At 37.0% G+C, this 24,221-nt stretch overlaps 1 protein-coding gene across 1 annotated transcript in view; it reads right to left on the bottom strand.

Moving 5' to 3' along the window:
* LOC123672596 (hemicentin-1) overlaps positions 1-24,221 on the bottom strand; it is a 454,027-nt gene that overhangs the window by 79,604 nt on the left and 350,202 nt on the right. The window contains exons 6-7 of the mRNA XM_045606762.1: positions 15,700-15,810; positions 396-590 (exon numbers count right to left, since the gene is read on the bottom strand). Coding sequence (XP_045462718.1) covers positions 396-590; positions 15,700-15,810 — 306 coding nt within the window. The remainder of the gene's footprint in view (positions 1-395; positions 591-15,699; positions 15,811-24,221) is intronic.

Genomic DNA, 24,221 nt, shown 5'->3' with positions numbered 1-24,221 from the left:
AATTGTACTACTGGACCTAATGTACTATTTCTCAATCTAAAATTCACCCAGTTTCATCAAATGAAGGCTCACAAAACCTAGGTATTTGACAAAGAACTCTAGCAATTGTAACCATAATATTGCTTCATGAAAAATTTATTTTATTTATTCATTAATTCTCACTGCAATTGTTGTATTGTCCGAATACTTATTCAATCATAAATCAACATATTCGATATACTAAACCTCTTTTGAATTTAGTTCAATGTTAACACTAATTCTTTTATGGTATGTATATTATTTCCAAAATCTTCATTCCTCGATACATATATCTAGAACTTCAAAGACACTTTGATTTTTCTTGGCGATATAAATTTGTTGATTGATATAAATATATAGATTTGAATATTACTCACCTTTGACGACCACCTCAAAGGAGATCATGTTTCTCAGAGAATCGAGACGTTTTGTTGTTTCTCTACTAGGAGCTACGCATCTGTACTCTCCAGCTTCCTGATAGATTACTCTATCCAGGCGAAGTTCTTGGGATGCTCCCATTGGCTGTAAACGACCAGAACCAGGTTCCAGTCTCGTCCAACAACCACTAGTTCCTGAAATAATCCCAAGGATATATAACAGATCATAAATTATCATTCCTATTCGGTTGAATTTTTTAAGAGAATTTATAATGGCTCTATATTCTGGACGATTGACTTCGGATACTGAAAGATTCTAGGAGAGTAGAAGATTTTCAGTCAAAAGAGAACTTATATGCACACTTTATTCAACAACCGAGGTTTCGATAATTATATTGTCTTCTCCATATATACTTATGAACATTCTTCTCTATACACATAATCTGTCTCCTGTTCACCATCATACCACTAGTTTCGTAAATTAACCAATGTCTGCAAGTGCCTTTCCATTGAAAGGAAGATGAAAACGTATTCATCGAATCGTAACTTCATTTTTCCTGAATATTCATGCTCCTATTGCCATATGGAATGGAATAGAAAATAGTACTACCTTCCTGAATTTGACTATTCTCACTTATAAATATAAAGAACTTCTCTACTCTCCCGGGCCTAGGATCAGCGCTTGTGTTAGGTTTGTCTTGTGTAGGCTTGTTCACCCAACAGCACATGGCTGGTCGCTTCACCAACATCAAAACATCTGTTTTCAAACCGATTTTTGATGGATTTTGGTGAATCATTGATGAAGAGAACAAAATGGAATTTGAGAATAAAATTGCCAATGATGATGATTGTGTAGGAGTTTGATTTAATTGGGGTGTGGTTGGTTTGTAACACAAATTTTAATTTCATGAATATGTGTGTTTAATGCAAGGATCACATACAGCAGATGCTTATATTTATGGGTAGAATTGAGTATTAAGTATCAATAAGCTGTGGTTAGTTAGACTGTGGGTGGTTGACTTTAGATTACGGTTAAAACTATCTCACGTTTAGGGTGCTTGCAGCTTGGGAGTGCACTCTCTCAAGTGTTACTTCAAAGATCTATTTCGATGAGTAGTTGCAAATCGCACAGTACCGAACATTGTAATCATGATGGAAATATGAGTCTTTGGAGGAACATCCACCAGTAGGATGAGAACTAGAACAGCCAAATGGTCTGATTAGATACTGGCGGAGCATAATAAAGCGGATGAGACAAGACTTTCAAAATGTTAAACAAAAACAACAAATCGGCCCCACCATGTTCAGCTTAGGAGAGCAAGGCTAAGTGTGAACAACGCCTTTCCATGGACAGTTTCAACAAAGAAGGTGACACGGCTTCAATCAATCTTACCCACTTGAACTTCCATCAACTCATCCTGATAACGTATCGCGTTTGCAGCCACGCCTTACAAAGCCATCTTCCAACTTCAGACATAACAACGTTTAAAGTATCCATCTCTCAATCTAGTGTTCGACTCTCATCAAATATGCGGAGGTTTATGGCAGGATTTACTTTATATTCGAAGTTGGGAAGCCGGGGTGCATATTATAATGATATTGCAGGAAGTTCGGAACCTCAAAAGTTGTTCTTACAATCCACGTCCGTGGGTTTTCAAAGTTTCGGATAAGTTTTGATTCGCGGGAATTTGATGAGTGTCATAAAAGATACGAACGCGATTTCTATCCGATATTGGACGTTACTCCCTGGGGTATATTATGGGAGTGGGGGTGGGAGGACTGTTTGATGAGGTATTCTTTCTGGAGGATCAGATACGGAAGGGTGTACCATAAAATCAAGATGGTTCAGGGAGAGAATGAGTCTATCTAATTGGAGCAGACAATGTCTGTTCTTCTGTTAGTACCGAATCGAAGTAAGTTCTTTTTATTGGAAAGCTGACTGACATCCCTGTATTTCAAACTTTGAGTACTGATAGGGTTAGATGATTCAACGATGCATGCTATATCTCCTTCATTCTTCTAAGAGTTATACATACTCAATGTTTTTCATATAAAAATTCAGGTCTTCCTAATGCCATTACAAGTTGGTTATCATCTTTAATGATATATTTTTTCTTGATTTTCTTTATACCTTTGTCCTCTGACACACTTGCAATATATAGAATATACATCATTATAGAGTCTGTCAATTTGAGAAGGTACCACCCTTAATATCTCGGCCTTCATGCAAAGTGCAAAAAAGGGTAAACTTTAATTCGTAGGGGGACTTTTATATGGTTGGATCCAATCAATTTGTATTAAAACCCTGTGAGCATTGTGACAGCGACCCTAAAAATCTCAAATGAGGAGAGGGTCGAGTGAAACACTGATTTTAAGGTAATTGCGTTTTCAAAAATGCTATACACTTGACCTTTTTTGTTAGTATGTCCAAATTTCTGTTTTCCTTTCAGGTTTCAGTTTCGTGGTGATAGTCTTCAATTCTACTGTAGTGACTCTGTGCTCTGGGCGTCACTCTCTAAATGGCCACCGTTGATGATATCACCCAACCGTGTGACGTCACAGTCACCATAGTACTCTATGGGGGGGGGGGTGGTGGAAGGTGTATTTCGCAGAGATCAAAGAGTGCTAAACTGACGATTCCATCAGTGATCTCGGAATGAAACATCGCAATTCCCAGAGAAGGGCATACCTTCGAAATTAGCTCGAGAACTCCTCGCCAAAGTGGTGACCAAGACGGAAAGGTGCGCTAGAGTGATCCACTGCTCCGCTCACGGCAACTAGTATGTTGTTGGACACAAGTGACTAAATGTGCAGCGCAGGGCATGACTCGAAGCCCCCACAAGTTGCGACTTTGCACCGACAGCGCCGATGGTTCGCTAAACATTGCTTTTCCGCCACCACAACGCGCTTGCTCACTCTCTCTTTTTCTCTCTCTCTCCCCGCGAATAAACTTTCGTACCTTCTCATCTGGGTGGTCGGTACTGGCAGGCGAGTGTGAAGTAACTCTGTGCTCACCCGAGAGATGACGTTGTTCTCTGAATCGGCACCGTTAGGGATTAAGCCCAACCGTATAACGCCACAGTCACCATGCTCCTCTCTGGTGATGGAAGGAAGGAAGAGATCACTGAGTGCCAAACGGCCTATTTCATCGGAAATTTTGGGATGAAACACCACAATGAAAACGAGGCCCCCAGTAATACACATACATTAGAGGTGTTTACACAGGAGGAATAAGTTTTTCATGTCGATTATTTGGCCATGTCTTGTAATGAAACGATAGCCAGAAATCATCAAAAAGAAATAAATATTTTGCAATTACGTAACATGCCAACCACTTTTACGATGGATCAGGATCAAATCAAAACATCGATGAAAAAAATATATTGTGGTTATGGTAACAAGTCACTTAATTAGTTCGGGGTTTGGTATACAGATGGTATCGCCAGTTTTTTCTCGTTAGTACCAAGTTTCAAAAGTTACCTAAAGATATTTAAAATTTCGTAACGAGTCAAATCTGGATCGACATATTAAAGGTTGAGTTGCTCTACGTTTTTTTGTTTGTAAATCGGAAAACAACAGTTTCGTGTTTTGACAATACTCCTTGCCACCATCTGCAGAATTAGCTGGGTGTTCCAGCAGTTGGAAGCGTGATTCCTTCAATTTGACCATGGTTTTTATCGATTTGTGACAATGAGCATCACCAATATACGAAATCGTTATTATCAATTTTTCAATTTCAATGAATGTAACGTCAATAAATCTACAATATCTCAATCCAAATTTAACTCTGAGTTACGAAAGTATAACATGCATCTTTTGAAGCTTGGTACCAACGATAAAAAGAATGGTATGGAGCTGCAATCTGTGCATCAGCACCGGGACTTATTGAGTGACGTGCTTCATCAACATGAAACTTCTCACGAAGATTGAAAATGTTATTTTATATATAAATACGTAATTTCATCGTGATTGAATTTGTAGTTTTGAAATTACCAACAAGCGGATATATTTGAGGAACCTCTAGTCAGACTTTGACCATTAGCGAACTTAGGCATGTCATGCCCCAAAAATTTCAAGTTTCTAGGTTCGGGAGTTATTGTGATAACACTAACAGGCTCGACGCCACTCGGTAGGGAAGTTTATATTCGGTAATACAAACTTTCATCGTGACAAAATGAACGACCTTTTTGGGGAACAGTGATTGTCTCTTCGGGGTGGTCATTTAGATAATCATCAGATAATTAGATTCATATTCATGAGTACCTACGAGGTGATATAAGATGTAAACCACTTCGTCTACTAATGGCGCTTCCATCTTCTCTGCTCTCCCGATTCTCATTCGCTCCTGCGGAAACCCTTATCGGTGCCAGAATAATTATACAGAAAGAACCAAACATCCTCGCATATCTGTATCGATCTCCAAACATTCGACAAATAAGAAATTGCCATCCCATCATATTAAGCCTGGTAAATATTTATTCATAGCGACGCCCCTGAAAGATTCCCATTCTTCAAAAACAGATGACACGACGATAATAGCGCCATCCATCTGACGTCGTCTGAAACGAATCGGGTTCCGTTTCCCCTTTCCATGCATATGTAAGCAGGCAAGACAATCTGAATGTTAATACAAAGAAAGAGTCTATCCAAATGCTGTGGACTTTTTATAAAGGCGACCGCCTTTATCTGTGGACGTATAAGCCCGAAAGTTCATCTGAAGTTGTCATGTTTATTGCCGGACTTGCACTAAGTTCTTCGTACGTGGTGGCTGGGGGTTATTTCCATCCGTATAGGTGGCCTTCGCAACATCCCCCCGGATTGGCTATCGGAAAAGCATACAGCCATTTTCTCGGATCAGGATTTATACTTCTCCGCAACTTCCACGGATTGCCAATATTTCTGAATGTATTTACTGAAGATGGAGAGTCTAAATAGGAAGTAGTTTGGGTAATGTTGTTGGGGATTGGATATTGGATTGTCTGGACGGGAAATTGACCTCGCAGAAAGGATTGGTGAAGTTTTGTTTGTTTCCTGATTGAGGCGTAACGAACTACTGGCGATTTTGTAAATTTATACAGGGTTAGTCTTTGTACAGTGCATCCCATTTTGGGTGAGACAGCCAGGTTTCTCGCTTGTTATTTAAGATAGAGCCTTGCGGTTTTCACGTTCCTGTCCTACTTTTTCGTGAAACTCAAGTTGGTCTAATCAGATTCTGCATAACTGTTTCTGTTCCAAAGATACAGGGTAATTTTGGAAATTGATACTTTTCGGACCCCTCCTTTATCTTCGAAATTATTAGAAATAATGCTGAGCTGAAAACTACGTCTGAATCAGAATTTTGCGTAGAATCCGTACTCAATTTTTTTTTTCGGGGTATGGTTTTGAAGATTCAACACAAACCTATATTTTTTTCAATGGAACACCCTATATATCATTACTTCGTTGAATTCGTTATTTTTTTCCCTTCAAAATGATGTATGATACTATACTGCCTACTGGTTATCATTTGGGATTGTCTGCAACTACTGGAGACCTTTCCGATAACCACGATGTCATATCAGTTAGGTTGTTCGAGTTGGATCTGCCTAGTGATCCAAGTCCAAGTGAGGATCGTAGTCAAGTATTACCGTCGGCTACCCATTTCGAACCAGCTAGAGAACATGTAGAAGATCAGAAATCTTCCAGTTGGTCGGGAATCAAGCTGTTCCTGGTAATGCTCCTAGTTGGAATCCTCTTAGTGGTAGTTGTTGTGATAGGTATAATGTTTTATCAGAAACAACAGGAGAAAAGTAGAAAGCATTTTTATTAAGTGTCAATTGGTTTTCACCTTCATCACAAAGGTTTAGGTTAAGGTTGATTGATGTACAAGAACTGGTAAATATAAAATATGATTTTTATATTTTGTGATTATATTTATATGTAAATAAACTTGTGATATAGTTAGAATGGTCAGAAATGTTAAAAAAACACTAAAACATCAAATAATGATGATTTTTTGTTAATGAGCAATGGATTTCCCATATGAAAAAAAGGTTCAATTGGATAATTTTAATTTGTGATTTTTATAAATAGTAGAGTAAGCAAACAAAGATAATGCACTCATCACTAACATGAAAAACAAAACGTAGGTAACTACCTAATAGCAACAAGTAAATAATACAAAAATTCATAAACATTGCATGATATCTCACAGCTTAAACTGTTCAAATTACTGTCCATTTTCCTCTAATACATAATTGCTTTTAATATTATAAAAGGGCGGTTTTGTAAATCCTGGAAAACTGCCTCTCTTGATGCACGAAGTTCTTCGAGACTGTTATGTCTTTTACTGTAGTATATTATATGTATTAGGGAAAATGGACAGCAATTTGAAAAGTTTAATCTATGAGATATTATGCAATGTTTATGAATTTTTTTATTATTCATTTTTTGCTATTAGGTAGGTACCTACGTTTTGTTTTTCATATTAGTGATGAGTGTATTATATTTGTTTGCTTACTCTACTATAAATGAAAATCACAAATTAAAATTATATAATAATGTTTATTTACTATAAACATATATAATTATCCAATTAATCCTTTTTTTCATATGGAAAATCCATTGCTCATTAACAAAAAATTATCATTATTTGATGTTTTAGTGTTTTTTTAACATTTCTGACCATCCTACCTATATAGTATCATATATCATTTTGAAGGGAAAAAAATAACGAATTCAACGAAGTAATGATATATAGGGTGTTTCATTGAAAAAAATATAGGTTTGTGTTGAATCTTCAAAACCATACCCCGAAAAAAAAATTGAGTACCCCACTGGATTCTATGCAAAATTCTGATTCAGACGTAGTTTTTACCTTAGCATTATTTCTAATAACTTTGGAGATAAAGGAGGGGTCCGAAAAGTATCAATTTTCAAAATCACCCTGTATCTCTTGAACGGAAACAGTTATGCAAAATCTGATTAGACCAACTTGAGTTTCAAGAAAAAGTAGAACAGGAACGTGAAAACCGCAAGGCTCTATCTTAAATAACAAGCGAGAAACCTGGCAGTCTCACCCAAAATGGGATGCACTGTACATATATTTTAACAGTAGATTCTTGGAATACTTTTTTCTGATGTAATAATCGGGAATTTGAAATTCTCGATTATTGGCCAACTTTCGGTAGGTAGACGAGACCCTTTTCGAAGACGATGTAAGGTCAGGCACTTGACACTAGACTTGGTGGCGACTAATAAAGTGCAAAATTTATTGGTTTCCTATTTGCCAAATCTGGATGATGGAAATTTTTGAACAAGTCGATACTTAGGTGCAGTCTCGACTTCAGTATTCAATATAAATATCCACAATTGAATATTCTTTTTTCAACCCACTTAATTTGTTTTCACATTGAAACAATTATGGCCCTCTTGAAAGTACCTAGGTATGTCGATCATACGCTCTAGATTGAAATAATTGAATAAGTGGGATTTTCAGATCTTGATTGATGTCACTGATGTCTGACTATTTTGTGGAAACTTTAGTGATCATGAGTTTTGAGAGTGATCTCAATTCTTCAACACAGAATACGAAATCTAATGAAGTATCTACGTATCATCAGAGCTGTGCCAAAACACAGTAATTTGTGATCAAATTGTAGGAGTTGAGGTGAGCTCATTGAAATAACTTCATTTCCAAACTGAGTTGGATAGTGTTTCAATTCTTAAATTTGATTCGTGACAAAATAGCAAATTAGCAAATATTTTTTTCTGTGTTCTTTTTTCAACAGAGTTGCTTCAAGCGAAAGTACCCAATTTTCAGTATTTCACAGATAATTTTTTTTGAGAACAAATTACTCGAAAATAACTCATTATTTCGGAAAAAGAGATTGGGGGCCTTGAAGATTTTTTCTCTTAGTCTCATAGTTCTCGAAATGCTGTAAGTGAGCATCGGATTTTAGACACCCTGTAAACTAACGCAAAATCTATCAAAATACACAGAGTACACAGAAATTACTTCTTCAACACCTAGTACAGGTCTGTCTAACAATTAAGAATCGAATATTTGGTCTATAAAAGATGAACAAAAAATCAACCGAGTCATCTATGACTGAGTCTACGACTCTAATCACCATCAAATTGGATTCAGTATCCAATTTTCGTAAAGTTCCTCAAGACTCTTCATCTTAACTGTTTTACGACCCTCTCAAGTGAATAAAATCTTTCATTAAATTGTATTATGCGTTGTTGTGATTCTTTGTTCCTCCAATCTGGAATCTCCTAGTGCCATTAAAAAACTGTACAAAGCCATTTCAATTAGGGCAACCTCTTGACGAAACTCCTTCGCAAAGAAAACATAAAATAAACTTTCCCTCCCTTTTATAATCTAATCACTCTGCGTGGAGGACATTGAAACTCGTAAAGATGAAGAAGGGCTGAAATTAAGTGGAGAGATATCGGGAAAAAAGTGGGTTATCTCAAACAGGCCTCATTTTTATGTCCTTTTATTCGAAGAAGCTAGTATTTCACGGAAAAACTTGGATTTACACCTCGATTGTTAAGAGGGGTTTATACCACGTGGCTTTCTCGTGATCTGCCAAAGTTTAATAACTCCTCTTTTCTCAGAGTTTTTGGGTTTCCACCACTTTTCAGAATGAGTAAATCCAATTCAAACGTTGGTGAAAATTCATAAATAATTAAACATTTGTTCGGAAAGCTATATCATGCTTATATTTATTCTTCAAAAAATATTCATCAAATACGTCTTATTCCATTCCAAAAAAATTAATAAAAAAGGAATTCTTGCAATTATGTAGGTACTTTTTGAAATGAATAATAGTGAAAACCTTATATAAATGTCTCTAGCGTAAAATAATTTTTGAACTTGCCGCTGGAACGGTAGATATAGACCCCTCTTAAGAGATTTTTAAGGTTTTTTTTTCTGGGAAAACTATTCAATGATTATGAATTATTCTCTAATTCGAATAGATCCATTGTGAAAACTGAATCTAAACATAGGCAAAATTAGGGAAACGGATGAAATTTTAACGAAGATTGTAATTCATTTTCTCTTGAACTCTTTTTGTTAACGTTGGTTTGTCCCAAAAACAATTTAGTGGACTGTATGGTTTTGGGTATTAGAAAATACCTTAAATAGTTGAAACAAACACTGGACGTTACACAAAATTTATATTGCAATAACAAATATATAAATATACAATAAAATATTGAACCGAATGTAAGCAGAAATACCTTCAATACTAGCAAATGAAAACATTAATTGTAAGTTTGAAGCATAAAATGCAAGAGACCTGATTTGCTTCATACAACCCGGTTTCAAAGAGTCTTGATCATCCCCTTACAGTCTCACTCAGGGGGTGGGGGTTCGTCCTTTTACGGTAGATTTTGCTTACGTTCGTAACAGCTTGAACACTCAGGAACTTAACTATTCAGATGGCGTCTTCATTTACTTTCCTTATTGTTATATTTTGTGTTCGGAGAAGATGTATCACATCAAGGAAAAGCTATATTCCAAAAATCATTTCCTTCGATAGAACCATTTACGATATATAGCCGAAAATCACATTTTTTTATCGATTTTCAACAGCCTGCATCTTTGTAACCGGGCCGAATCGGAAAAAACTATAGAAGAAAAAAGTGTTTCTTTTGACCTCAGGAATCTTGGGTTAAAATATATGTACAAGTCAAAGACTCACCCTGTATATAGGGGCGAACAAAACAAAAATTGAAAAATAAGGTTTTATTCAGAAAATCTTGTGTATTGAATTATTGATAGACGAGTATGTTTACGAACACACAAATGTTGCCTCATCTTTTCTGACTTTTATTTTTTTAGTAAGTTTAGGAGTACAACTTTGCTTCCGCCGTTTTGGAATAGATGGCTGTAGCGGTAAGTGGTAGTCGAAATAAATAGACATCATACAATAAGTTTAGGTATTTGTAAACATAAGGCCATCGAAATATTAGTAGATTTGTGTCTGCATCATAAAGTTTCTCTCGATTACATAACATGTCAGCTTACGAGCTAAATTCTCGTCATTTGCGTGAGGTTTTAATTTTCTGCTTCAATATGATGAAATCTGCGGCTGAGGCACATCGATTGCTCTCAAATACCTATGGTGAGGCCACTTTAAGTGAAAGAATGTGGATTCAACGCTTCAAGAACGGCGATTTCGACGTCGAAGACCAGCATGGTGGTGGGAAAGGTTTGCGAAGATGCAGAGTTGGAGGCATTACTTGATCAAGACTCGTGTCAAACGCAACAAGAATTGGCAGGATCTTTGGAAGTGAGGCAACAAGACATTTCAAAACGCCTAAAAGTAATGGGAATGATTTAGAACCAAGAAAATTGGGTGTCGTACGAGTTAAAGCCGAGAGATGTTGAATGGCGTTTGTTTGCTCGTGAATAGCTGCTTGCAAGGCAAAGACGGACGGGATTACTGCATCAAATTGAGACTGAAGACGAAAAATGGGTTCCAAGCGCAGAAAATAATGGGCATATCCCAGCCATGCTCCCACGTCGACGACCAAACCAAATATTCACGGTTCCAAGGTCAAACCCAGTATTTGCTGGGACCAGCTCGGCGTAGTATATTATGAATTGTTAAAACCTACTGAAACAATCGTAGGTGATGGTTATTTGACGCAATTAATGCGTTTGAGCCGAGCATTGTAAGACAAACGCCCGCAATACAACGAGAGACATGATAAAGCCTAATAAAGCTTGACCCCATGTTGCGAATGAGGTCAAGATAAACTTGGAATCGTGGAAATGGGAAGTCCTACTCCACCCGCCGTATTCTCCAGACGTTGTTCCCTCGGACTATCACTTACACACGGCCTGACTGGCCAGCACTACTGGTCTTATGATGAAGTAAAAATTGGATCGATTTGTGGATCGCTTCAACAGATGACCAGTTTTGTCAACGCGGGATTCGTACGCTGCCCTAAAGATGGGAGAAAGTAGTGGCCAGCGATGGACAATACTTTGAAAAATAAATGTATAACCATTTTTTTTAGAATAAAGCCTCGAATATTCGAAAAAAGCGGTGGAAGCAAAGTTGTACGCCTATGTACCATATCTTGATATTTTAGAGGAATTACAGCACTTTGGATGGTTTCAGATTCCAAAAAAAAATTACCATACACTACATTGTATTGAAGAAACGCAATAATAACCTTTGTTTCATTGATATAATGTAATTTGTCATCACTTTAATGAAATTTTATTCCTCAACGTATTCCCCTATCAATGGATATTATGAATCACTGCTAATCAATATCACGATTGATGTCGGGTTCCTCAAATCTTAAAATTGAAGCAAAAATTAAGCTCCATTCTCAACACATGAACTCTTCAACCCCTGTTCTCATCTTATCCTGAGAAAAACTCTTTCGAACAGACCCTTATTTTTATAAGACCGAGGTCAGAAGCCTCGCTTGCCTTCTTCATATATATTTTTATTGAGCACAATAAAGTAGAAACGAGGTGTTAGAGTTATGGGAATGCCTTAATCCGCGAGTTTTATGCCCGGGAATAAAAGTATACAGTGAACTTCTGGATGGAATGGGGTATATTGTTATTTTCCAGGAATACGTTTATACGACAGGTTGAATGTCCTCGGCCTTCGTGCAGTTCAAGTGATTTGCGTCTGAAATCGTCAAAATATTACCTACCCTGGAGTTGTACGATGATCCCTTGTTGTTTTCTACGATGCTGCTAATAAAGAATCACCTTTGTTATAGAAGACGATAGTGGAGATCTTGTTGAAGTAGATTTCTTCAACATACCTGTATGCCGGTTGTTAAAAAACAACGTTTTAATATTTTAGGAGTTAATTCTATACCTCAAAATAAGTTGAGAGTTTCATGTTAGGTGTACAACTTTGCTTCCGCCATTTTGCTATAGATGGCTGTAGCGATCAGTGGTAGACGAAATAAATAGATCGTAGATGTCATACAATAAGCTCAGGTATTTGTAAACATAACGCCATCGAAGTATTATTCGATATGTGTCTGCATCATAAAATTATTCTCGATTAACTGTCAGCTTACGAGCCAAATTCTCCTCATTTGAGGGAGGTTTTAATTTTCTTCTTTAATATGAAACAATCTGCAGCTTAGGCTTATCGAAAGCTCTAAAATACCTATGGTGAGGTTGCTATTAGTGAAAAAACGTGCCAAGGGTGGTTTAAACGCTTCAAGAACGGTGATTTAGACGTCGAAGACCAGCATGGTGGTGGAAAAGAGAAGGTTTTCGAATATGCAGAATTGGAGGCATTACTCAGATCAAGACTCGTGTCGAACGCAACAAGAATTCACAGGACCATTGGGAGTGACACAACAAGCCATTTCAAAACGCCTGAAAGTCATGGGAATGATTCAGGAATAAGAAAATTGGGTGCCGTACGAGTTAAAGCCGAGATATGTTGAACGGCGTTTGTTTGCTTGTGAACAGCTGCTTGCAAGGCAAAGACGGAAGGGATTTCTGCATCGCATTGTTACTGGAGACGGAAAATGGGTTTATTACGATAATTCCAAGCGCATAAAGTCATGGGGACATCAAGGCCATGCTTCCACGTCGACGGCCACACCGTATATTCACGGTTCCAAGGTCTTAGAATTTGGTGAGATCAGCTCGACTTAGTGTATTATGAGTATTTAAAACCGACTGAAACAATCATAGACGATCGTTATCGAATGCAATTAGTGCGTTCGAGCCGAGCATTGAGAGACAAACGGCTGCAATACAACTAGAGACATGATGAAGTGATTTTACAGCATGACAATGCTCGACCCTATGTTGTGAGAGTGGTCAAGACATATTTGGAATCTTTGAAATGTCCTATCCCACCCGCCGTATTCTTCAGACGTTGCACCCTCGGACTATTACTTGTTTTTATCGATGACACACGTTCTGGCTGACCAGTACTTCCGGTCTTACGAAGAAGTAAAAAATTGGATTGATTCGTGGATCGCTTCAAAATATAACCAGTTTTTTTAACGCGGGATTCGTACGCTGCCCGAAAGATGGGAGAAAGTAGTGGCCAGCGATGGACAGTAGGTACTTTGAATCATAAATGTATGTGGGATCCAAATTCTTAACACCCGACTGAATGATACGCTACTGACTTTACGAAACGCATGGTCCAACCATGCAGATTTATCGATATAGGAAGACGTAAGGGGAAGAGGTACTTGAGACTTAAGACTGAGACTGGAGCACATTACAAGGGAACGAAGGTGGTATTCGACGTTACAGATTAGACGGAAAAGATTAGGGCATTCGACGTTAGAGATTAGACGGAAAAGGTTAAAGTATTCGACGTTAGAGAATAGACGGACATAGTTAGAATTCGACGTGATAGACGCATATGATTCGACGTGAAATATATTAGACGCAGCTAGTTAGATAATTCGACGTTAGAAATAGACGGATCTACTCGAATAATCAGACAATAGAAGAAAGTTCAGTGGCTGTACATTCAATTGAAGTTGAATTGTACATAGTGTAAATAAACAATAGTTTAGTACCGGCGGCCTTTTTATATAAACCCCTAGACAACAATATAAAAACCCTACATTTATAACCAGTTTTTTTACAATAAAGCCTCGAATTTTAGAAAAAAAAACAGTGAAAGCAATGTTGTACGCCTATGTAGAGATGAACTCCAAGACGTCGAGTCTCGCCCCCATCGATACATATTTGCCCGACGTCTTTCACACCCCCGTTATTTTACAACTTTGTTGACGAGACCGTCTTGGAAAGTGTAGTCGCCTGGATCGGTGAAAATGAGCCGTCGAGAAAGCGGGTTTTCCTCCCGCATTCGTCAGACAGGCTCGAAGCGGGCGCGGCCCTGTTTGTGTTGCGTCGAAAAAAGGCGATTTGCATGAACTCGGGATCCGAGAATTTGCCCGTGTTCCGATTGTGCGATTTGCCGAGTTAGAGCTCGCTTTCCCGCATTTGAATTTCGGAAGTTTAGCCTGGTAAAATGAGCTCGCGGCGCATCTACTTAAGGTATGAAAGTTCGGCCGATTGTTCGGAATGTCACCTCGGGAAGATCCAATTCGTTCAATTTATGAGTGGGCTGAATATTCTTGGGCGGGGAACTGTCGAGAATCGATGGGAATAGCTTTGGAACTTGCAGCTTCTAAGGAGTCCGGCAGGGTGCTCGCCTGGGACCTTTCCAATTGACATTATTCGTCTTATGTTTACTGATCTGCTCCATAATAAAAATAATAATAATAATGTTTATTGATTCCACAATATTACACATAAAGAAGTAAAGATGGAACAAGTCAAAATACAAAAAACGTAACTATCTATATTGCTAGTAGGAGCTTTTAGTGAGATGTAAAACTATCCATTCTTCTTGAATTGAGTTCTTAAGAAGGACGAATATTAAACATGTCAACAAATTGCAAGGGCGTAGAAATGGGAGGGGGTTACTGGGAGTAATTACCCTTCCCAAGATTTCAAAAATATAAACTTCCAGAATTCTCACAAAGACGAAGAACGAAACTTTTTTCTTTAAAATGAACCAATAATCTTTCTACTTTTCCTAAAATCGGCAGTAAGAAATCGGACCCCTTCACATGAGTTTATTATTGCTTTTAAGATGCCGTCTTTTATTGCACTACGAGCACATCTATGTCCACGATTTATATTTCCTTTATCTTATCTACCCGTTTTATCGGCGTTCCCCTTGTTTTGCCATCTGTGTTTTTTGCATTCGTCATCGGTATACACATACCCTTTCTTTTATTTTTTTTATCATTTTCGTCACAAAATTTTAATACTGCAGGTATCAAAGAACTGAACTGAGTTGATCGCTTCAGAAAATTGTCAATTGTTCTACAATTTAATATGTTCCATTCAAATTGCAATTTATTTGTGAAGACATCAGTTTTGAAATTAAATCAGTTTTTTGAAATGAAACAGGGTGTTCCTAAATTGGTGGTACAATTGAAAATGACAGATTTCTTGGATCATTTTAAGAAATAAAGTCCTATAACATGGGTCCGCAAACGATTTGTTTTCGAAATACAGATGTTAAAGTTCAATTTTTTTTCTAATAGAACCTTACCTCCACAATATATTCAACTCAAATTCGGCATAGATATTCCAATATTTTGACGTATATTTGAAGCTTGAGCTCGCAACCCTCCAAGAGGGGGCGCTTCAACCCCTCAAAATTGAATAGGGAAGAGTGGTTGAGTGATACTTCATTTGAAAGGTCTTGGAAGCCTCTTCACAACGGTATATAAAAACGGTAATTTTAATGAATTATTTTTTCCAACTCACCTGGAGGACAAGCTAGCTGGACAGCACCACCTAGAGAGACTTCGATCTGTCGACCGGTCGAACTCAATTCACCTATGTCGAATTCTGGTTCTTGAGTGACTTCCAGATCGGCTGCAAAATTTTAAAACATCTTTTATTAATTGACGGACAAAACAGAATCCATAAAATATGGGAGGCAGCCAAAGAACACATATTTAAATTATAATATTTGTTGGTAGTCCAGTCCCCAATGACTGCATATCTTTCATCTTGAGATCTGATCCAGTAAAATGAAATGGTAAATTAGGTCTATGTAGCATATACTTCTTCATTTATTTCGTTTATAATTTATTCGCATTTGGTCTTTTTGGAAGTTTGATCCACTTTGGAGCAGCAAAGCACATCTAAGCGTTTCTTCTTGTACTGTGCTGTTCTGTATTTGCTATTCAGTAATTCAAGAGGAGTTTTCACACCAATGAACAGTTCCTGATGGTATACAGGGTGGCCACTTTCTCAATAGGAATGTATTGGTAACTTTTAAACCATAAGAGTTAGAAGGTCGGTCGAATGGAGAAAAAGTTGCATGCATAGAAGCATTATCCAGCAGTTCAAACAAATCGAGATTATCAGGGCCGGTTATTGAGATATAAGAAAAGTAAATTCTGTCATTTTGATTTTTCTTTTTTTCCCACTTTATTTCAAATATTAGCCAAAAATGTTACAGGAATTTTTTATTCGACAGTAAATTGTTCTCAATTTGACGTAATCAGATTTCGTATCCAACGTTTCGTGCTCTCTGGGCCACCCTCAACCTCATTTTTTCAATACGGACCTGTATATTTTATGACACTTTTCGAAATAACTTTTAACGCTGAATTCAACGATATATCATACAATATCATTCAAAGTTGATTTTCAGGTGATTTTGACCCTTATTCAAATTTCTTTGGGTCAGATCTGTAGTGAATGCAATTTATCAAAAACTGCTGTTAATAAAATAGTCAAGAGACGCCAATACAATGATTTCAAATTTGAATACCAAGCCTTGCAAAACTTATGTCGTAATGATATCAAAATAAAGTTCGATTCTGTAATTTGTTTCAATGGAATAAATGACAAATCCAACAATAGTGATTTCTCGCGAGAAGATTGAGAATGTATTGGAAGGTATTCAAGAAGACGAAATAAGCAAATGTATAAGAAGTATGGGTTCCAGAACCGTTAAGTGCATTCTACAAAATGGTGGACATTTCGAACACTTAATTCATTCATTTTTATTTACTTTCGAATAATCATTCGATTCTTCTTTCATTAAATGATAATTCGTTTAATTATTATGAGCTGAAATATGTAAATAATTATTATTTGTAAGGTGGATTTGATTTCGGGGTTGATACTTAATTGAGTATTAACCCTGAAATCAAATACACCTTACAATTAAAAGTGAACAAGGTAAATAATAAATCAATAAATAAGTATTACTTGTTTCTTGATTTGATTCTGATATGTACAATTTAGTTCAAGATGAGTAAGTTCATTTTCTCATCGAAATGTATTGCATGTTGTTAATTAAACTAAAGGTATCGAAATGTAATACAGATCCGACCCAGAGAAATTTGGATAAGGGTCAAAATCACCTGAAAATCAACTTTGAATGACATTGTATGATATATCGTTGAATTCAGCGTTAAAAGTTATTTCGAAAAATGTCATGAAATATGCAGGTCCGCATTGAAAAAAATGAGGTTGAGGGTGGCCCAGAGAGTACGAAACGTTGGATACGAAATCTGATCACGTCAAATTGAGGATAATTTACTGTCGAATAAAAAATTCCTGTAACATTTTTGATAATATTTGAAATAAAGTGGGAAAAAAAGAAAAATCAAAATGACAGAATTTACTTTTCTTATGATATCTCGATAACCGGCCCTGATAATCTCGATTTGTTTGAACTGCTTGATAATGCTTCTATGCATGCAACTTTTTCTCCATTCGACCGACCTTCTAACTCTTATGGTTTAAAAGTTACCAATACAATCTCATTGAAAAAGTGGCCACCCTGTATGCATTTAAGAGGGAATACTACCACGTGACTGCTCAGTTCAAAACAAAATTAGAGATATTTTCTCCTACAAATTATCGATTTTTTTTTGAGAATTTCACATAATTTCTTTAACCAATTGTTATCTACATCGTAGTATTTCGATATTTTTAATTTGCAAACGGGAAAAAAATGAGTTTGGTTCTTTTTCGTTTTTCGATAACATGATATCCCTTCAAAACACTAATGTATTTTAAACAACCCTTCAAATAAACAAAAGTCAAAACTCTAATTTCGTGAAATTGTATAATTCAGTGAAAATGTATGAATATATACATAAAGTACTTCCTTTCGACGAAAGTTGTAACTATTGTATTATTCCTAACTTCTACAGACTTTTCAATCGTTCTGGCAACACCGTACATTATTTTTTCTCTCCTTCTCTGGGCAAATATTGACAGCTCACGAAAATATCACAATTTGGTGTTCCCTTTTAAGGAAAACAGTTGGGATGGTAAAGTTAGTACAACATTCAATTTAATGTTGTTTGTAGGATGTGGGACCGTTATTAAATAACCCTCCAGATATCACGGTAACACCCCAATAAAAAGCTGAAACGGATCGAATCGCCACTACTCATAATCAAATAACAGAACTATTAACAAGTCGTTCCGGCCCAAATTCTCCTCCGGGTCGCCATAACTCCGGTTTACAGGTGCTAAAGGCCGAGGGCGACATTATCGACAGGAAGCCAATAGCCGTCGGAGTGCGGTCATCCGGTCGAAATACCCCAATATTTTCGAGGTCAGTTAGCTCAACAAGTCGGGCTTGCAGCGTCAACGCCATGTGTAATGAGCCGATAATTGCGAACCGGGCTTTAGACGGTCCGACGCCAGGATGCTGGTGTGCTTACCTACTTAGGCCTAGGTCGAGCCTAGATTAAAGTTATATGTATATAAAGTAGATAACTTAATAACTGAGGATGATATGATACCTCGCTGTTATTAAGCACATCGTCACCGTCTGTGTTTAAAGATTAGGTACACTTATTTTAAGTTTGTGTTGCTCCAAAACAAACACTAACATATTGTAATACCATAATTGGGATTGTATAGGTATATACTCCTTCATATGGCAAATTCTATTTTCATAGTTTTTTATAGTTCCCAAGTGGGTCCATGAAGAGTTAAGATTCACGATGTGACCGTAAGTCAACGGTGCATATATGAGAATATTAAAAGAGTATATTCTAAAACAAGTTGCAGAATGGGCTCCTATTCCAACACGAATGAGAAATTCGAACGCATGAGTGTTGGAATTGCCTTCTGCAACGAGTATTAGACGATATTTTCTCTATTTCAGTCAACTTTTGTGAAATATTGTCGAAATTAAATGAAAAATTTAGAATATATATTATATCCTAGTGACTTTTGTATTGTATCTTGGCAGTTGGTGTGACTGTTACGTAAAATTGACAGATTACGGAATTTCAATATGAATTGTACGTTTCGAATTTAGAAATAATTTGCAATTACGTATTAAATTCGTGAATTATGTCAGACGAAATCGATTTAACGCCACCAGAATTAGGAGAAATTGCGAATAATGATGCAAATCATTTCACTATATCCAAATTATATTATATTGACAATTATTGACGTTTGTTGAAATTTGATAGGATCGGCAGTTAGTATAGACAACCGCAAAAAGAAAAATATAACCGAAAACGATGCTGTAATGAGTTCATTACAGCACTGTTTTTAGAACTGTAATGAACTCATTACGATACTGAAATAGAGAAAAAAATTTTATAATTGAAAGATGAGGAAACCCAGATAGATGCGACGTTTCTCGAAAGTTCTGACTATTCCACGAACGATAATATTTACAACAAAAAAGTTTCGTCATATTGTTCAACTAACTATAGTTAAATTATAGTAGGTATTCAGCAAGAGATGAGTCTACAAAGAGACCAGAAAGGTTGCTCTGCAATCGAGAAAAAAATTTTAGTCATGTTTCATTCTTCATTACCAATCAATAATGGAAGCACCTTAGATTTAAATTTGTGATGATTACATACTATAAGGTTGAGGTGTGCCTTTAGTTATCTGTACCTTGCATAGTAGGAGTCCGATCAGGTTCCAGAAGATGGCGTTAGAACGATGAGATTTCGTACTACAAAAACTTTTGTGATAGTTTTGGGATAAAATGGCTCAGTTCAGTTTGAGCACATGTCAAATATAGACTCTAGCAAAGAGGAAATACGCTATATTTCACAGTTTTTTTTGATAAAGGTGAAAAAGCCAGGAGGCTGAAAATTTGAATGGTGTTTCTAGTCCTCCTGATACTGTAATCACCAATCTCGAAAAACCTTGGTTTCGTCGATTTCGTTCCGGTATATTCGATATCAAAGATGACCACGCACTGAAAGGCCAATTGTCGAAAAATGCCGATAAAATGATGGACATTGTCTAGTCCTTCCATCATGTAAGCACTGTTTCGATTACCCAAGTGCTAAAAATTGCACAAAAAACCGTTTGGAACCTTTTGCAAAAGGCTGGCCTCAACAAGAAGCTCGAGGTATAGGTACCACACGAGTAAACGTAAAAAAACCTCATGGAATGCAATTCTATCTGAAAATTGGTACTGCATCAGAACAAAATCTACCCATTTTGAAACGGTTGGTGACTGGTGATAAAAATTAGATTACTGACGACAGCGTAAAGCGAAAACGGTCGTGGTTGAACCGCGGCGAGCCATTGGCCAAGCTAAGATTGAAGGCCAGGAAGGTTTTGATGTTTGTTTGGTGGAATTGGCAGGGAATTGTCTACTAGCTGCTCCCCTATGGCCCAACTGTCAACTCGGAACTGTACAGTCAACAATTGGACCGTCTAAAGGAAGAATCACCCAGAAGCTGATAGCTTTGGCCAATAGGAGAGAACTTGTGCCAGAAGCTCCGGGAGCTTGGTTGGGCATCCACCTTATAGTCCGGATGCATCAAGTGCTTACCATATGTACTTGTCCATAGCGAACAATTTAGCTGGTGAAAAATTCACTTCAACAGAGGCTTGTGAAAATCGACTGTCTCAATTTTTTCCCATTAAGGACAAGGGCTTCTATGGAAGAGGCATATAGTTACCTTCAAAATGGTAACTAGTTATCAAACAAAACGGCGCATATTTGAGCCAAATGGGATCATTTTGACTATGGTAATTAAAGCCTTGTTTTTCATGCAAAAATTATGGATTTATTTCCCTACACCTTAGATTACTACTGCTATTTTTGACATAAATTGTGCCACCGAAAGGAAAGTGAACTTCCTGGCAGGACACGGATTACATTTGATGGTTCCTCGGTCGTAGATTGAAATATGACACTATTCGGAATAATCCAGTGTAGAGTTCAACTTCAAAATAATGTTGTGCTCAAAATCGGCCTGCATTTCCTGTTGTTCAAGGTTTCAGTCTCAACGATTATACCTTGCGGTAATGTATGCTTAGTATTGGAGAATATCAAAATATATTGAAAGAAGAAACAATGTTCTTTATAATCCAGATAAAAAATCGAAAATTATGCCAAGAATTTGCTAACTCAATTTCTGGTGAACAGAAAAAATCAGTATCACGCAAAAGTCTTTTCAATCTTTTTTTTATTCATTCATTCATTGCCATCAACTCAATTAATGATCGATCCAATATGAAAATGATTTGAATTGCAGGGATTTCTTCTTGAAAGGCTTGTTGAATTCACGAATTGAGTTAACATTTTCCGGAATTATTCCCACCACCATATTTTCAGAGGAGCGAATGAACGAAGGATTCAGTATTAACCCCTTTTATACTGGATACAGATTTTCATGAATTAACGATCGCAACACAGGCTCCATTCAACCGGCTCAACTCTGAATCTGCTCTCAAAATCTGTGCAAACGGTGATTAAAGCCTTCTTTCATTCCGTACATTTCGGGAAACTTCTGGAGCACCATCCCGCGGGCAAATGAATAAACTCAAATTGCGTTCAGTATTTCAATGAAGATCGTCCTGACGTCTATATTCAACCGGATACGCCCGAATATAATTCTTCATTCTCTTTATGACTTTGGAAAGAAAACTGTAGAGCTGAAAACAGAGGGGACTACTGTCCCCTCTACTGAGCAGCACGAGGTTTCTGGTTTATCGTATTGTTTCGAACGATTAAACTTCTTTTGAAACTGAAAGATGAAGTTCTGATCATCTTTGTTCACTCAATGCTTCTGTTATAATGAAAGGAAAAGGTGATGTTTCTAGTGGTATCAGAAGAAATAATCATATGATTTAGTATTCATGCTGTCTCAGGCAAAACCTACATCGATCGGTGTCTTCATATGAAGATTAGTTAGTGATACATTTTTTGTTTGTTATTTCTTATTACTTTTCTTTTATTTATTTTCAATTTTTCATCTTTTGTAATCATAGCTGTGTAATCACTCCAAAAAGTTTCTTCGAAACTTTGACTCTACAATATCCAAGAAGTATCTGGATCTTAGTAAGAATATGCTACACCTCCTCACTGGATTCCTCACAGGGCATTGCTGCCTTAGGAAACACCTCATGAAAATGGGTCTAACAGAAAATGACGAGTGCAGATTTTGTGGGGAGGAGGAAGAAACTCCAGATCACCTGGTGACGGAATGCCTCACCATCGCAAAACCTGCCTTGGACACGAAACTTATAGAAGTGAGGAATTAACCACTTTGAAGCCATCCCAGATGTTGGAGTTCATCAGAACTCTGGAACTGGAAGGCGAGCTGTAGATCACGTTATGAAGAGAATAGCTCTAAGGGGTGCACAATAGACCATTAGGTCGCAGTGAAACGAAACCTCCTTAATTAAATCTTAATCATAGCTGAATTAATGCTCTTTTGAGGAAAAACTATTTACAACCTTCGAATTATTTGGGTACGTCTTAAATTTTAATTTAACAGCACTTGTCCTCTGATTGTTCAAACATAATTAATTTTTAAGGGACCACTCATTTACTTTATTGATGAGAAATTCAATGGGACGTTCTAGATCACTTATAGTTCTGGCTTTTAATAAGATGTTCTGCATAATTTTTTAGTGAACAATCAGTGATTGGGGCTGTTCCTCAAAAAGATCATTCATAGCAATTATGAAAATAAATGGATGCAAAATGCTTCCTTGTTTCAACTGGAAGCTGATATGATATGGTTTGGGCTTCCTCATTGGTGATAAAAACTTGTGTTCGAGAGGAAAAATATGATCTAAACCATCAAATGGGAGAACTCTTATTCCATAGGAATTTATTTTTTCAGTAGTCTTCGTGGTTGAGAATATCAAAATATTTCTAAAAAACCATAAAGACAATCGAAATTGCGATTCTTGATGTGAATATCAGATAATAAGAAATGAAGCCTGTATATTGCCGACATGCAAGAAACAAAAAAAAGAATTTTTGGCTACGCTGATGACTGGGAACTTGTTACAAGGAGCATTTCTATTGAACAGTCACAAGAGACCCTAACGATAGATCTGGAAGTAGTGCGAAAATATTTTCGCAAGTGAAGGCTCCAACCTAAATGATAAACTCGTCAGAAGAAAACTCAACATACAGTTTGGAAATAGGTACCCTACTTGTCCACAATAAAACACCTAAATATCTAGGCATAACTCTTGATAGAACACTATCTTTCAGAGAGCATCTGTCAAAAACTGCAGAAAAATTAAAAACAAGAAACAACATAATTCAAATATTGTGTTGTACAATTTGGGGAGCATAAGTTTATACTCTGCGCTCTTCTGGGCTCTTGTATTTTCAACTGCGGAATACTGCGCTCCAGTTTGGTTGAATTGCCCACATGTTCATAAAATAGATGCGCACCATGAGAATGATTGCTTGTCATCAAACCAACTCTCTCACAATGGCTTCCAGTCCTAAGCCACATCTAACTCCCTCAACTGTGATGAATGACCGCTCTTACGAACGAGTACAAAAAGATCAAGGACATCAAAGTAAATAACATTTTTCGGCAACCGTCCGGGAAGTGCTCACTTTCTGGCCGCTTTTTCTCTGAGAAAGTAGCATTTCCCGGCCTAGTCCGGAAAGTACGTACTTCCCGGACTAGGCCAGAAAAGAATCATAGAATCCATAGCAACCGAGATAACGGCTGACAGTTCATATGAAATTAGTTGTCAAAAATTTGCATGTTTTTTTATCGCAATCGCAATAAAATATGGAAAGCAGCAGCGATAGTGTTATTTTACATGGTTGCCGAAAAAATATTGTACGCAACACGCCCGAAAATGGTTTTTTTGGACTCACAGACTTCCAGGACGAGCGTAAGCGAGTCCTGGAATTTTGTCTATTCATCCAAAAAAACTCTATTTTCCGGACTTGTTACGTAAATTACTATAACAGATTTAGGCGATCGTGCTTCACCCACAAACTACCGGGTTTCGATCTACCACGCAAAACATGGTCCACACTTAATAGAATCAGAACC

This window comes from Harmonia axyridis, chromosome 2 (assembly GCF_914767665.1).
Source record: "Harmonia axyridis chromosome 2, icHarAxyr1.1, whole genome shotgun sequence".
NCBI lineage: Eukaryota > Metazoa > Arthropoda > Insecta > Coleoptera > Coccinellidae > Harmonia > Harmonia axyridis.
This window is presented reverse-complemented; position numbering and strand designations above follow the sequence as displayed.